Source organism: Pan troglodytes, chromosome 12 (assembly GCF_028858775.2).
Source record: "Pan troglodytes isolate AG18354 chromosome 12, NHGRI_mPanTro3-v2.0_pri, whole genome shotgun sequence".
Lineage (NCBI taxonomy): Eukaryota > Metazoa > Chordata > Mammalia > Primates > Hominidae > Pan > Pan troglodytes.
The window spans coordinates 91,595,585-91,609,022 of record NC_072410.2 but is presented as its reverse complement, the minus strand read 5'-3'; the positions used below and the strand labels follow the sequence as shown (position 1 = coordinate 91,609,022).

The 13,438-nt window shown below is 48.4% G+C and overlaps 1 protein-coding gene across 1 annotated transcript in view; it reads left to right on the top strand.

Moving 5' to 3' along the window:
- The first annotated feature begins 1,178 nt into the window (after positions 1-1,178).
- Positions 1,179-13,438, top strand: part of EHD3 (EH domain containing 3) — a 34,557-nt gene continuing 22,297 nt past the window's right edge. The window contains exons 1-2 of the mRNA XM_515386.7: positions 1,179-2,095; positions 11,475-11,651. Coding sequence (XP_515386.2) covers positions 1,869-2,095; positions 11,475-11,651 — 404 coding nt within the window. The 5' untranslated portion in view covers positions 1,179-1,868. The remainder of the gene's footprint in view (positions 2,096-11,474; positions 11,652-13,438) is intronic.

Genomic DNA, 13,438 nt, shown 5'->3' with positions numbered 1-13,438 from the left:
TTACAATTAGAGATGAGATTTATGCGGGGACACAAAGCAAAACCATATCAACCCCCAACCTCTTTTGCCCCTCCAACACTGCTCTTGGCATTCCAGTTCCTGCCTGGTCCATAGCCTACTCCTTCTTCATCTGTGGAAGGGAGGGTAGTGGGAGTCATTAGCCTGGGCAGGGAGGAGTGTTTTATCACTACACTGTTTAGAATGGTGCCAATACAAAGCACATCAACTTTCAGCAAGTTTATTATTGGGTTTAAATTCTCTACACACGATGCACTGCTTTTGCCTACACCTGGACAGTGTTCCCACTCACTCTCCTTAGTATGATGCTGGAGATAATATGATCTGCCATGAAGGTTAAATAAAGCAATGTTCACTGAGAACTTAGCCCAGGCCCCTGCACATGCTGAGCATTTTGTTAATGTAACAATGATTAGTAATAGCATTGCTATTGGTTCCCCATCTCTGGCAAAGCCTTTCATGCTTGGCCTCCCTCACTCTCTTTCACCTTCCTAAACCCTACACTCCAGCTATGCCAAACTGTTTACTCTGCCTTGGACACACCAAGTTCCTCAAGCCTTTGCAAATACTCCTTACGCTCCTAGAATAATGGATGTCAATTCATCATTTAGGATCCAGCTTACAGTCATGCTTTCCATGAAGCCTTCCTCAAATTAGCCACACAAAAGGAGTGACTCCTCCCTGTATTCCCATGACCCTCTGCTCATGCCTCCTCTTTAAAGCCTGCCTTCACTGGAGTTCCTGGAAGGGAGAGTCTGTTCAGCACTCATCTCTGTATCCACAGTCACCAAAATTGTAACTGCCCCATAATAAATGCCCAATACTTGCAGGGATTTTGCTTGTTGGCTTGTTTTGTTTTGCTGGAATGAATGAATAAGTAAATGGGAATGATTTTGACTTCACCCTAAGCCTAGCTAAAAGTTTGGGTAGTGACAGTTTTGGTTATTTTGTGTAACCTGATAGTGGATCCTCTTTCTATGCCAAAAAAAAAAAAAAAAATCCCCCAATACTAGAGTACCTGTTTTCCTAGGGAATTGACCTCAGCAACTGAAGGAGAGGCGATTCAAAGCAGGGAGTGTGATGAATAGGTCAACTCTGTCCTCGCAGCCGTCCCTGAGAGGGCGCTGTTCCCAAATCGAAGCCCCAGAGGCTGAGACTGAGACACCGGCACTCTCCCACTGGACTGGATCAGCATCCCTCTCCCCGCGCGGCCGCAGGTCTAGAGCTGAGCGCCTGCCCACAAACATGGCGGCGCCCTGCACGGCTTCCCGTCGCCGCAACCGTGGGGCCGGCCCTGCCTTGCCAGTACTAGGGGACTTCCTCTGCGCGCCGGCTTCCTGCCCAGCTGGCATTTAAAACCAGCGCCTGGGGCTGCAGGATGCTGCTGCGGATGTGGAGCTGTCCGCGGGCTGGGCAGCGTCGCCGTCTCCCCTGAGCCGCCTCGGTCCGGCAGGAGCGGAGCCGAAGCATCCCTTGCTGCACGCAGGGCAGAGCAGGCGAGGGCTGGGGGCCGATCGGGGACCCCGGCTTGGGACCCCGGCATCTGGCAGTTTCCTTGCAGGTTCAACTTTAATTGCCAAGATTTCACCCCTCCTCCTCAAGCCCAGATTATTTATCCTCCCTCCGGCCTGGGCTGCTGGATGCAGCAGCGGCTGGGCTTGGTCCCAGGAGCAGGGAGAGTGCGCTCCCGGCCCTCCTAGCCGCGTGCCCGGGCCATGGTGCGGCTGAGCCCCGCGCTTGGGTGAGGCGGCGGCGCGGCTCGGAGCCCGGCGGACCGGTCCTACGGGACATCTTCCCCTGAGGAGGAGTCTTCCCCTGGGGCTGCGTGCCGGGGGCGAGCGGCGGCCGCGATGTTCAGCTGGCTGGGTACGGACGACCGCCGAAGGAAGGACCCCGAGGTTTTCCAGACGGTGAGTGAGGGGCTCAAGAAACTCTACAAGAGCAAGCTGCTGCCCTTGGAAGAGCATTACCGCTTCCACGAGTTCCACTCGCCCGCCCTGGAGGATGCCGACTTCGACAACAAGCCCATGGTTCTGCTGGTGGGCCAGTACTCCACTGGGAAGACCACCTTCATCAGGTGAGCCGGCCCAGGGTCCTGGCAGCCCACCCCGGAGCCCAGCGCCTAGTCCCTCCGGTCACTCCTGGTGCTCCATCCCAGACAGGGGACCAATGGGAAGCCTTCAGTTGAGGGCTCTGAAGAGATCTGTGTTTGTGCAGGCGTCAAAATCTTACCCCACAATTTTTGCTGGTCCCCCTTCCCATCCTACCCAATACCTGTCCACTCTACTTGGCCCTTGGCTGTGGTGGTCAACCTGAAGTATTCAAGTGTAAAGCCATTCCCAGTCTCCCCATCTTATGGATGGTGAAACCGAGGCCCAGGAGGCACAATGAAAGAGCTCCTGGTCTCTGGAGCGCCTTATGTTGGTGGGGATGTCTTACGTCTTCACTTTTTAGCAACACATCATTCACGGGCAAAACCTCTTCCCTTGTTTTTCAAGGGGCTTGGCACTCACATGGGGGCCTCACAGTTGCAGCTGAGTTCTGATGGGTGCAGGCCTGGGAACGGAGGTGGCCTGGGGATGCTACTTGTCCTCCTTTTATCATTTCCTTCTCTAAAGCAGAGCTCCTGTGTATATATCTTGGAGACTCAACAGAAGCTGAGTCCAGAAGCAGAATGCTTTTTTTTTTCCCTTTCTCTTATTTGATCTTAATGGCTCAATAATAATGTTAAAGACTCTTAGAGATGGAAGGGATATTGGCATTGTCTCATCCAGTTGCTGAGTTTGCAGGTGAGATAACTGAGGCGCAGAGAAGTTAAATGAATTGTGCAGAGCCATCTAAAGAGTGGGCAGCAGACCTGGGATGTTAAGTCCTAGATGCATGTGAGGAGATGCTTGGCTAAACGCCTGTAACTCTGAGAATGAGTCATCCATTCCCTTCAATTACAGAATCCTTGGGCTGGAGGGAGGCTCAAGAAGTCAATTTGTTCACCCTGCATTCAGAGAAGTCCACCAGAGGCCCTTCTTATCTTTAGAGAACAGGCTTCACTCCAGTCCTCAATCTTCCCAACTTCAAGGCCAGCCATTTTCTTGGCCCCTTTTATAGCCATTCCAAATTGTTGAGAATGTTGTGGCCCTCTGTCTTAAGACTCAGGCTCCCACAGCTTGAGAATGGAGTTTGGTGGCCCCCCAAAGTCAAGTGTGCTCATCTCCTGCAGAGGGTTTGGAAAGCAGGGGTACCCTTATTCCTATTCCTTGGCTGTTTGAGCATCCACAGCATGTGAAATGCTGTGCTTTGTTTGGTGAGGAGTGCAGAAAAGTTAACAGTCTAGTTACTAATTTTCTAGGTACTAATTTTCTCTAACATCCACCTTGTAACGCCAGCCTTCTGGAAGTAGCACCATGCTAATAGGTCATGTCTAAACACAACACCACATAGAGTTTGTCCTTGTGGAGTGCACAGCCTAGGGCTCAGCAGCTTTGAGAGGCCAAGTGATTTCTGAAGGAGTTTGGGAGGTGATGGGCCTGTTGGCTCTTGTATGTTTTATATTGATAGAACTGCAAGAAGCCTTAGAGATTAAACTAATCCATTGCTTCTTAACTTTCTATCTTTAGAAAAATGTACATACATCCCAAATTTGCATATAATGTTGGGGGTCCAAGGGCCTTCTTTGGACTTTAGGGTGGGAACCCCTGATCTAAGCCATGCTCCTTGTTTTATTAAGCACCCATTGCAGCCAAAGGCACTTCAGAGCTGCCTGGGTTGCCTGCAGAGTTTCCTTTGTGAGCCCTGGCCTCCACTTGGCCCATTCATGCCTCAAGGGAAGTTCAGGCCATTTGCAGATGGCCCTTGCCCTCTCAGCCTTCCCTGGCTCTCTACACATATGGTATTTATAACCTTTCATACATTATCTGTAGCTTCTCCTTCCTGGTGTACAATCATTGACAAGACAACATCCATGCCTTAGCATCTCTGGGGCCTCGCCCGGGGTCTCGGCTATAGGAGGTTCCCAGCGGACATTTTGCAGAATGGGAGGGAAGATGGGGAGAGGTGAGGATCCCCAAGCAGCAGACAGGTTTGAGCGCCTTTTGTCTGAGACACTCTCCCGGCTTTGCCTGAGTCATCGCTGGCTGTTAACTGGGTCTAAGAAAGTGGCAGAGTCAAATTGCCACAGATGATTCCTTATCTGAGGGAGACAGTAAGACCAGGAGAGGCAGATCCCTCTTCTTTCTTATCCTCCGTGTGCAGTAGTTCCCTCTCCCCACTCATGTCAGCAACTGAATTTAGCTCATGCCTCAAAAGCTGTCTCCCCTTGAGGGAGTGTCAGCCAGCGCTGTAGGAGGGGTCATACCACAGGGAACCCTCCAGAACCAAATCATGTATTTTTCTTCTTTCTCATAAAATCCAGTAAACAGTTGTTTTTAATTGGAAAATATAGAAAAGAATAAATTTAAAGAAGAAAAAAAGTCACCCATAATCCCATGACTTAGGAGAAGCTATTTTAATTTACATATAAAATATATTTATATATAAAGCATATAATTTATATATAGATATATTTCCAGTATTTGTAGCTATTTTATAGCACAGTTGAGATCATGCTGTACATATAATTTTGTATGCTGGCTTGTTTATTTTTGTTTTTGTTTTTGAGATGGAGTCTCACTGTGTCATCCAGGCTGGAGTACAATGGCACAATCTCGGCTCACTGCAACCTCCGCCTCCTGTGTTCAAGCAATTCTCCTGCCTCAGCCTCCCAAGTAGCTGGGGTTACAGGCACCCGCCAACACGCCTGGCTAATTTTTGTATTTTAAGTAGAGATGGGGTTTCGCCATGTTAGGCAGACTGGTCTTGAACTCCTGACCTCAGGGGATCCACCCACCTCAGCCTCCCAAAGTGCTGGGGATTACAGACGTGAGCCACTGCGTCTGGCCAGTTTTTCTTACTTATAGCATGAACATTTCCTATGTTACAAGCGTTATTTGTCAGCATTATTTTTAACAACTGCATACTATTTCACTATTTGTACATACAATTATTCATTCAACTAATGAATAGCATTGTTTTTAACAGCTGCATACTATTTCATTGTGTGTATATACGATTCTTCACTTACTTAATCTACTTCTCTTGGATGTTTTAGGCTATTTCTAATTTTTTGTTATTGTAGAATAATTCTGAATATCTCTGTGTATAATATTTTTTCCTATATTGTGTGTGTGGTTTTTGTTTTTGTTTTTTGAGATTCCCAGAAGTGGAATTGCTAGGCCAAAGGTTGGGCAGAGTTTTGTTTAAAATATTTTTTAACTTTAAAATTTTTGTACTAAGAGTCATATTTTGCAGTTGTTTTCCGAGAGTGTGAGTTGACACTGCATCCCCTCCCCAATGCGAGTAAGGCTGCTCTGGGGTGGATAAGTGCATCCATGCCTAGGTCTCAGAAGGCCTCCTCCTCTCCCTTCTCCCATCCCTGCTTCTTGCCTTGATTCTTGTCTCCATGCCAGGCCTGAACCTGTGAGGGGCCTTTTCCTCAGAAACAAAGATTTGCCTCTTTATTCCCCCAGTTCTTGGCGTTTTGCCCCTGAGGGTCCATCCACTTTCAGTAATATGTGCTTGCCACGGCATCTATTTCTTGTCTGAGGAAGAACACACAGAAAAGGACATTCTTTTAATAACTAATTAATGTGTTGTGATCTCTGCCTGAAATAACTTCCCTGGCCTAAGGCCCGGCAACACAGAGTAATAAAATAAACAGTAAATTGGCTTGGCGGCTGCCCTCTCCAACACAGGCTGCCTCTTTGGAGTACAGTAGCTCTGTGTCCCTCTGGCCCTGGCAGCCTTTCCTCCTGCCTCTGCTATTCTTCTCCCTTTGCTATTTCTCTGCCCGGCATGCAGCCTTGAATCCCTCCTTCCTTGGACCATCTGGCCCCTGGTCACTCCTTCTCGCTGCCTACTTCTGGGGCCCCTTATTCTGCAGGTAGTGGAGGTGAGTAGCTGGCTGCTCCAGGGGCTGAGGAAGGCCTGAGTGCTTCCATGGGCCATGAGGGAGGCCTCCCTGGACCTTGGCAGAGCTGAGAGAGAGGCTCTAGTGGATTGGCTGTGGGGCCTGGGGCTGCAGAGCTAAGCTGCCCCAGGCTCCTTAGGGAGGCTGGGCTGGTCTGGAGGGTTGCACGGACCTTCTATCGTGTGACTTGGACTCTTGAGGCATGAGCACTTGGTAGGGCTGCTGGGATGGGAGTCCATCGTGAGGGCTACTGAGCTGACCCTTTCAGCTTCTCCCACTTCAGGAGACTGCAACCTCCCACCCCAAAGGTGCCTTGGCATTTGCTGTGGCTGCACCAGCTCTCATCACCAACCTGACATCCCCACCCCAGGCATTACAGTGCCACTGCGCCGGGAAAGATGGTTCTCCAGAAAGCCAAAGGGATAGAGTGAGAGGGCCACCACCCCAGTAGACCCACTCACTGCAAAGTCCATCCTGGCAGGCACAGCCCCTGCACCACCTTCAGCCCTGTCCACCCACCAAGGCCAGGGGATGTCCTTTGTCTGTCAGGGTTCTGATCTGCTGGGTCTCTAAAGGGGCCTGGGTGAAAATCCACCTGCTTCTTACAAGGCCTAAGTGTTACACAAGGAAGCAGAAGGCCTTAGGCCAGAGGAACTGTGTCTGCATGCCTCGGTCCAGCTTAGGGGCTGCCTTGAAAGTCAGGTGCCTGGCAGTCATCAGGAAAAACATTTACTGGGAGGAGAAAGACCTTTGGGGAAAGGTCTCCCTCCCATTCCCATTGACAGTGGGACGAAGGCCATGGAAAACAGTCCAAGTCAGCAGAATCCAGCTCCACCACTTCCTGCCCAGGGACCTGGTTAGGAAGGTCTGACAGAGGTCAGACCACCTCCCCTTTCTGACCCGCAGTTTCCTTATCCATAAGATGCGAATAGTAATAACCGCCTCACAGCATTACTGACCGGATTCGGGGTGGGGAGGGGGAGGCAGAACCAGTTTAGCACCAGCTGTGCTCCAGGCACCGCGCATGGGGCTTTATCATTTCCTCTCCTCTCTCGAGCTGACTCTCTAACATGAGATTTAGAGGCAGGCTCTCAGGAAGGTGCGGGAAGGCCCTTCTCCAGCACAAAGGGGAGGGCTGGAGAAGGGGCACGTCGCTGAGCTCTGGGGACAGTGCCGGGTAGTGCCCTGGGCGGGCTGGCCTGTCGCAAGGAGGCTGGACTGTCTGGCCACCAGATTCTCCTTCGTGCTGGAATCCCTTCATCACATGGCTGAGGGTGCTTTCGACAGGGCCAATTATAGCTGCTCCAGGGAACACGGAGCTGACTCATGCCTCAACTTGGCCGTGGAGAGTCTCCCATCCACTTTCTCGCTTGTGTCTGTGGGATGCGTTACAGTCTCCCTCAAACCCCATGAGGCCGACAGGGCGAGTATTATCATCCTGGACTCAGTCTGTCCTGTCTCCCCTCATTCTCGTGCATCCCCATCTCCGCTGTTCCCACCCTGGCCTGAATTAACTTTTCTTTTTTCACACTGCTGTGGGAATGTTTTCTCCTGGCAACAGAGGCAATCTGTATCGCTTCCCATAAAGAATCAGTGCATGAGATTCCTCAATAGATTTTTCCTTTCTGGACACAGTGGTGGCTTTGTTACAGGGGCACCCGCTGCTGTAAGCCATACCCAAATGTCCCTGAGAATTTACCCCACCCGACTGTGCTACCTGGACTTGCTGGTGGCCTCATTAGACTCAGTGTTTCCCCAGACCCATGTGTGGTCAGCAAGTTTTGGGTCATGTGGGTTTAGCAGGACAAACTCTAGGCCCTTGCCTGACCACCTCGGGCTGCAGCCCTGTAACTTCCCCAGAAGCCACCCTGCTAGGCTGGGAAGCCTTCACTCATCTGCTGAGAACACCACGTCCCTCTCAGGGGTAGAATTTGAGACGCCTGTGTGAGAAGGATTCTTCATCGCTGCTGTTTGGCCCTGTTCATTCTGGGCATTTTTGAGGCTGCCTCAGAATGGTTCTTTTCAGCTCTCTCTATTTCAGCTGTCCCTGGAGCCTTTGATGATCCCTACTTCCCGCAATCCACTGTTGCTGCTCCCTTGCAGAGCCCTGCTTAGGGCTTCTCATCCACACACTCACTAGGTCAGCTGCCTGGGCAGGCAAAGATAGATGGGGTTTCCCAATCAGGGTGGAATCTTTCTCATGAAGGGTAATCTTGCCCAACTGTTTGTAAATCCAAAAGTGTCCTTTTAGAGCCCATGGAGCCAGGGACCTGCTCTGATCATATGATAGCAGCAGCTTTGGGATGCCACACCCCAGTCACTGAGGCCAAGCAGGGAACCCCACAGCTGATATTTACAGAGATGAGTACACTCCTGCGTTTGTGGGCCTCAAAGCCTCACCTCTCCTCCAAGGCCTGGCCCTGCCTGCCTCCTGCCAAACCATATTTCTTTGTGGCCTTCTTGTCCCATTCATTGTTCTAAAAGGGAGCTCAACCCTTTTGGCCTGTCCCTAAAGATGGCTGCATTTCCTGGTCAAGGCAGGAAAGGAGAGTGAGTGTAGTGGTTAGGAGCATGAACTCAAATCCAAGGGCCAGGTTCAAATCCTAACCCTGTTACTGTTTACTGAGTGCATCACCTGGGGAACCTTTATCTCCTCCTCCTTCAAATGGAATGATAATCTAGGTAATTTAAGGTACTGGTTAAATGCTTAACTTCTGCAATGAATTTAATCCCCAGAACACCCTGTGAGATAGGTTTTCTTATTAGGTCCATTTGATGAGGAAGAGCATAGTGCTGATATCATAGTATGTGGGAAGGTGAAATGAGATAATCCATGGAAAGTTTAGAACAACGTCCGGCACATCGCAGGTACTCAGTCAGTCTGAACGATTACCCGCCACGTTATGGAGTGAGGTACTGAGGTTCCCTGAGTTAAGTACCCCCTGAAGAGCATAGCCCTCAAGGTTAGAGAAAGCAGGTTGGCTGGCCCCAGGCCACTGAGATTCACAGCTTCTCCCAGGAGGCCCCGAAGGAGAAGGTATTCTGAGAAGGCAGGAAGTGCTAGCCAAGGGTGCAGCTGTTAGGATTCACTCTCATCACAACCTCGGTGCCAGCTTTCAAAGTGATCCTCTGACCAGGGGAAATCCTGCCCTCACACTCTGATTATTGAACTGGGATCTGGAGGGATGAGGGGCTTCCCAAGACAACCTGAAACCCATCTGTGCCCTGTGTGGCGGGTGGCCTTTGGACAGGAGGGCTCCAACTCTCAGCAGATCAGCAGCTTCCTCCAGGGCTGGCTGCCGAGGCTCCTCCTTGGGGACGGAGCCCATAGCAACCTGACTTTAACTACCATGGAACTGCAGAGTAAATTCACAGCTCAGAACGCTGCTCAAAGGCACAAATGGGATGTTGATGAGTGGGAGGAAGCCCTGGCAAGCCTCCCTGGCCACCACCCCTCTGCAGACCAGGCCTGCTGCTGCAGTCCACCTGTGCACATTACAACATCCTTCATGGTTACAAAGCATGCACACGTTGTGGGGAGGGGTGTGTGTGTGGGTGTTGGGTACAGAAGGAAGGCATTGACAGATAGAAGGTAACTTTTTGACACCTGTTTAGGTAGTGCAGGTAAAAAGCCAAACACATTTAAAAACATAGCACAATTATAATCTCTATCTGGGAATCCCTCCATATACTATTACATTCGTAATGAAATTGCCTAATACCCAAGGGCACAAGGGAGGACTCATTTGTTGAACATACCTATTTTGCCAGGTACTATACAAGGCATTTTGAATGTAGTCTCTTCTTTGAAAGTTGGAATTAAATGGATAATGACAAGAAAGATAGAATGAAAGGTGTGCAGGTTGCTTCTATGCTAAAAAATGAGATCAGGTGGCTGGATGTGGTGGCTCATGCCTGTAATCCCAGCACTTTGGGATAGGCCGAGGCAGGTGGATCACCTGAGGTCAGGAGTTCGAGACCAGCCTGGCCAACATGGTGAAACCCCGTATCTACTAAAAATACAAAAAATTAGCCGGGCGTGGTGGCGGCTGCCTGTAATCCCAGCTACTCAGGAGGCTGAGGCAGAAGAATCACTTGAACCTGGGAGGCGGAGGTTGCAGTGAGCTGAGATCATGCCATTGCACTCTAGCCTGAGCAACAAGAGTGAAACTCCATCTCAAAAAATAAATAAATAAATAAATAAATCAGGTCAGGCACAATGGCTCACACCTGTAATCCCAGCACTTTGAGAGGCCAAGGCAGGCGGATCACCTGACGTCAGCAGCTCAAGACCAGATTGGCCAATATGGGGAAGCCCCATCTCTACAAAAAATACAAAAAAATTAGCCAGGCATGGTGGCAGGCACCTGTAATTCTAGCTACTTCAGAGGCTGAGGCAGGAGACTCACTTGAACCCGGGAGGTGGAGGTTGTGGTGAGCTAAGAACACGCCACTACACTCCAGCCTGGGTGACAGAATGACACTCCATCTCAACAAGATAAATAAATAAGATCATAAATGTGTAGATCTGCATGAACACTTAATAACATAGTATTTGTGTGCATGGGACATTTCTGGAAGAATACAGGATACAAAATACAGATACTAGAGGGTAGGATAGGATGGAGATTCATTTTTCTTTCTTTTTTTTTTTTTTTTTGAGACAGAGTTTCATTCTTGTTGCCCAGGCTGTAGTGCAATGGTGTGATCTTGGCTCACTGCGACCTCTGCCTCCCGGGTTCAAATGATTCTCCTGCCTCAGCCTCCCTAGTAGCTGGGATTACAGGCACTTGCCACCACGCCCAGCTAATTTTTGTATTTTTAGTAGAGACAGGTTTCACCATGTTGGCCAGGCTGGTCTTGAACTCCTGACCTTGTGATCTGCCCACCTTGGCCTCCCAAAGTGCTGGGGTTATAGGCGTGAGCCACCGCGCCTGGCCAGAGATTCATTTTTCATAGTGTACCTTTTATATTGTTTGTATTTTGTATCATATATGAGCTATTTTTATATTAAAGAACTAACCGGTTAAATAAAGACCTATGAAAACCCAGCAGAGTCTATGGAAGGTTTAGTTCTAACCATGCCTTTGTGTGGGTACTTCAGCAGGTTACCTTCAGTTATGGAGTCTGTAATACTCTGTGTAAGAATCATTTCAATCCATGCTTTGTTTTTGAGCCCAAACCTTGCTCCTTCTACCCCTGCCCACCAGCCCCCAACCGATTGAGAAAGGGAAAAAGGACCAAAAAACAGAATATTTTAAGTTCAGCTGAAATTCCACCTCCTCTACAAAGTTCTTTGGACTTGTTATCCAGCAGGCATTTCTCCCAGCCATGAGATCTTGCTGCGGTGGCCCTGCCCTCCCCTCTGACTCGCATGTTGTCTGCCTTATAGTAGACATGCCGTGTTGATCTTTGCGCAGAACGCCTGCATTAGGACTGTGCTTCTTCCTGCTAGGTACCTGCTGGAACAGGACTTCCCAGGCATGAGGATTGGGCCTGAGCCCACCACAGACTCCTTCATTGCAGTGATGCAGGGAGACATGGAGGGGATCATCCCTGGGAATGCCCTGGTGGTGGATCCCAAGAAACCCTTCAGGAAACTCAACGCCTTTGGCAACGCCTTCTTGAACAGGTGAGTGTGGAGGGAACACAACACTTTCAGGTGCTCTCTTTTCTTCTTGGGGTATGGGGAGTGAAAAAACAGTAGGCAGGGTCTTGGGAGGCTTGGTGCCTAGAGTCTCCTGTCAATCTTTCCATACCTAGATTGTCCCTTGCTTGCTGAGAGTGTAACTGAGTCAGTTGTGAGATGCAGCAGCTGCAAATGCTGGGTTGATTCCTCCTTATCAGGGAGCAGGGAAGCATACAATGACTCAGGTCACATTCCCCTACCCTGCACCTACCCCTAGTAAAAGTGGAGGAGGATGCTCCATATAGTTCCCAGCATTTGCCTAAACATTCAGTGGCTGGGATTTGCATCCAACTGGAAGGAGGCAGACGAAGGTTCTTTTCTATTCACGGATATTGTTTCTACCTGGTGGGAAGAACCCTGGAATTAAGAGGGAAGCCTTGGGTTTGAGCACTAACTCTTCTACTAAATTGAATGACCTTGCACAGGTCACCTCTCTTTCCCTGGGACAAGTTCAGCCTTGCAGATACCAAGATCATCATGATGATGTGAATGGAGAAAGCTCTAGGAATGCTTGGCACACTAATCTGGGCCTTCACATTAATTATTCTGTTTAACCAGAATGCAGGCTGATCCCCTGCTCACACTTATTACACTGATAAATCCAGTTTCACATGTGCATGGTAAATACTTTGAAAATAATTTTAAAACTACTTTTTCTAATTGGAGGTTTTTAGAGTAGAGGTAATGAATACGGGCTTTGCCTTCAGATAGACCTGGGTTCAAATCCTGCCTAATACTGTGGCTCTTGAACAAGTTACAAAACTTACTTGTTTCTAATTTTTCCCATCTGTAAATAGGATAATAGGAGTTAAAGGAGAAATAAGTGGGATAGTGAACAGAAAACACTTCGTGCCTGGAACATAGTAACCAACAGGTTAGTTAGTGATAGTGTTACCATGTCTTGTTTCATTTGATTACTTAATTGTTTAGTGAATGGAATAGGCATCTGCTGTGGCCATTTTTCATTGTAGAAGTTGAGGCTCATTGCCCAAAGGATTCTCGATGTCTCTTATCCCAAATATATATATATTTATATAAATATATATATATAAATATATATATTTATATAAATATATATATATAAATATATATATATAAATATATATATAAATATATATATAAATATATAAATATATATATATATAAATATATATATATAAATATATATATATAAATATATATATAAATATATATATATAAATATATATATATATAAATATATATATATGTATTTTTTTTTTTTTTTTTTGGTGAGATGGAGTTTCACTCTTGTTGCCCAAGCTGGAGTGCAATGGCGCGATCTCGGCTCATCGCAACCTCTGCCTCCCAGGTTCAAGCAATTCTCCTGCCTCAGCCTCCTGAGTAGCTGGGATTACAGGCATGTGCCACCACGCCTGACTAATTTTGTGTGGTTTTTTTTTTTTTTTTTTTAGTAGAGACAGGGTTTCTCCATGTTCGTCAGGCTGGTCTCGAACTCCCAACCTCAGGTGATTGACCTGCCTCAGCCTCCCAAAGTGCTGGGATTACAGGCGTAAGCCACCGTGCCTGGCCCCAAATAATATTTTTTATAAACCTATGAACTTGTCTCTGACCTTTCTTATAGTGGCATGGAGTCAATAACAGTCTAAGACAGGGACGGGGAGACCACCACATGAATGAAATGTGGAACTGTGAGTGGCCAAGGTGTGCGCCCAGAGTAGGGAGCAGAGGAAGGGTCACGCTGAGAAATC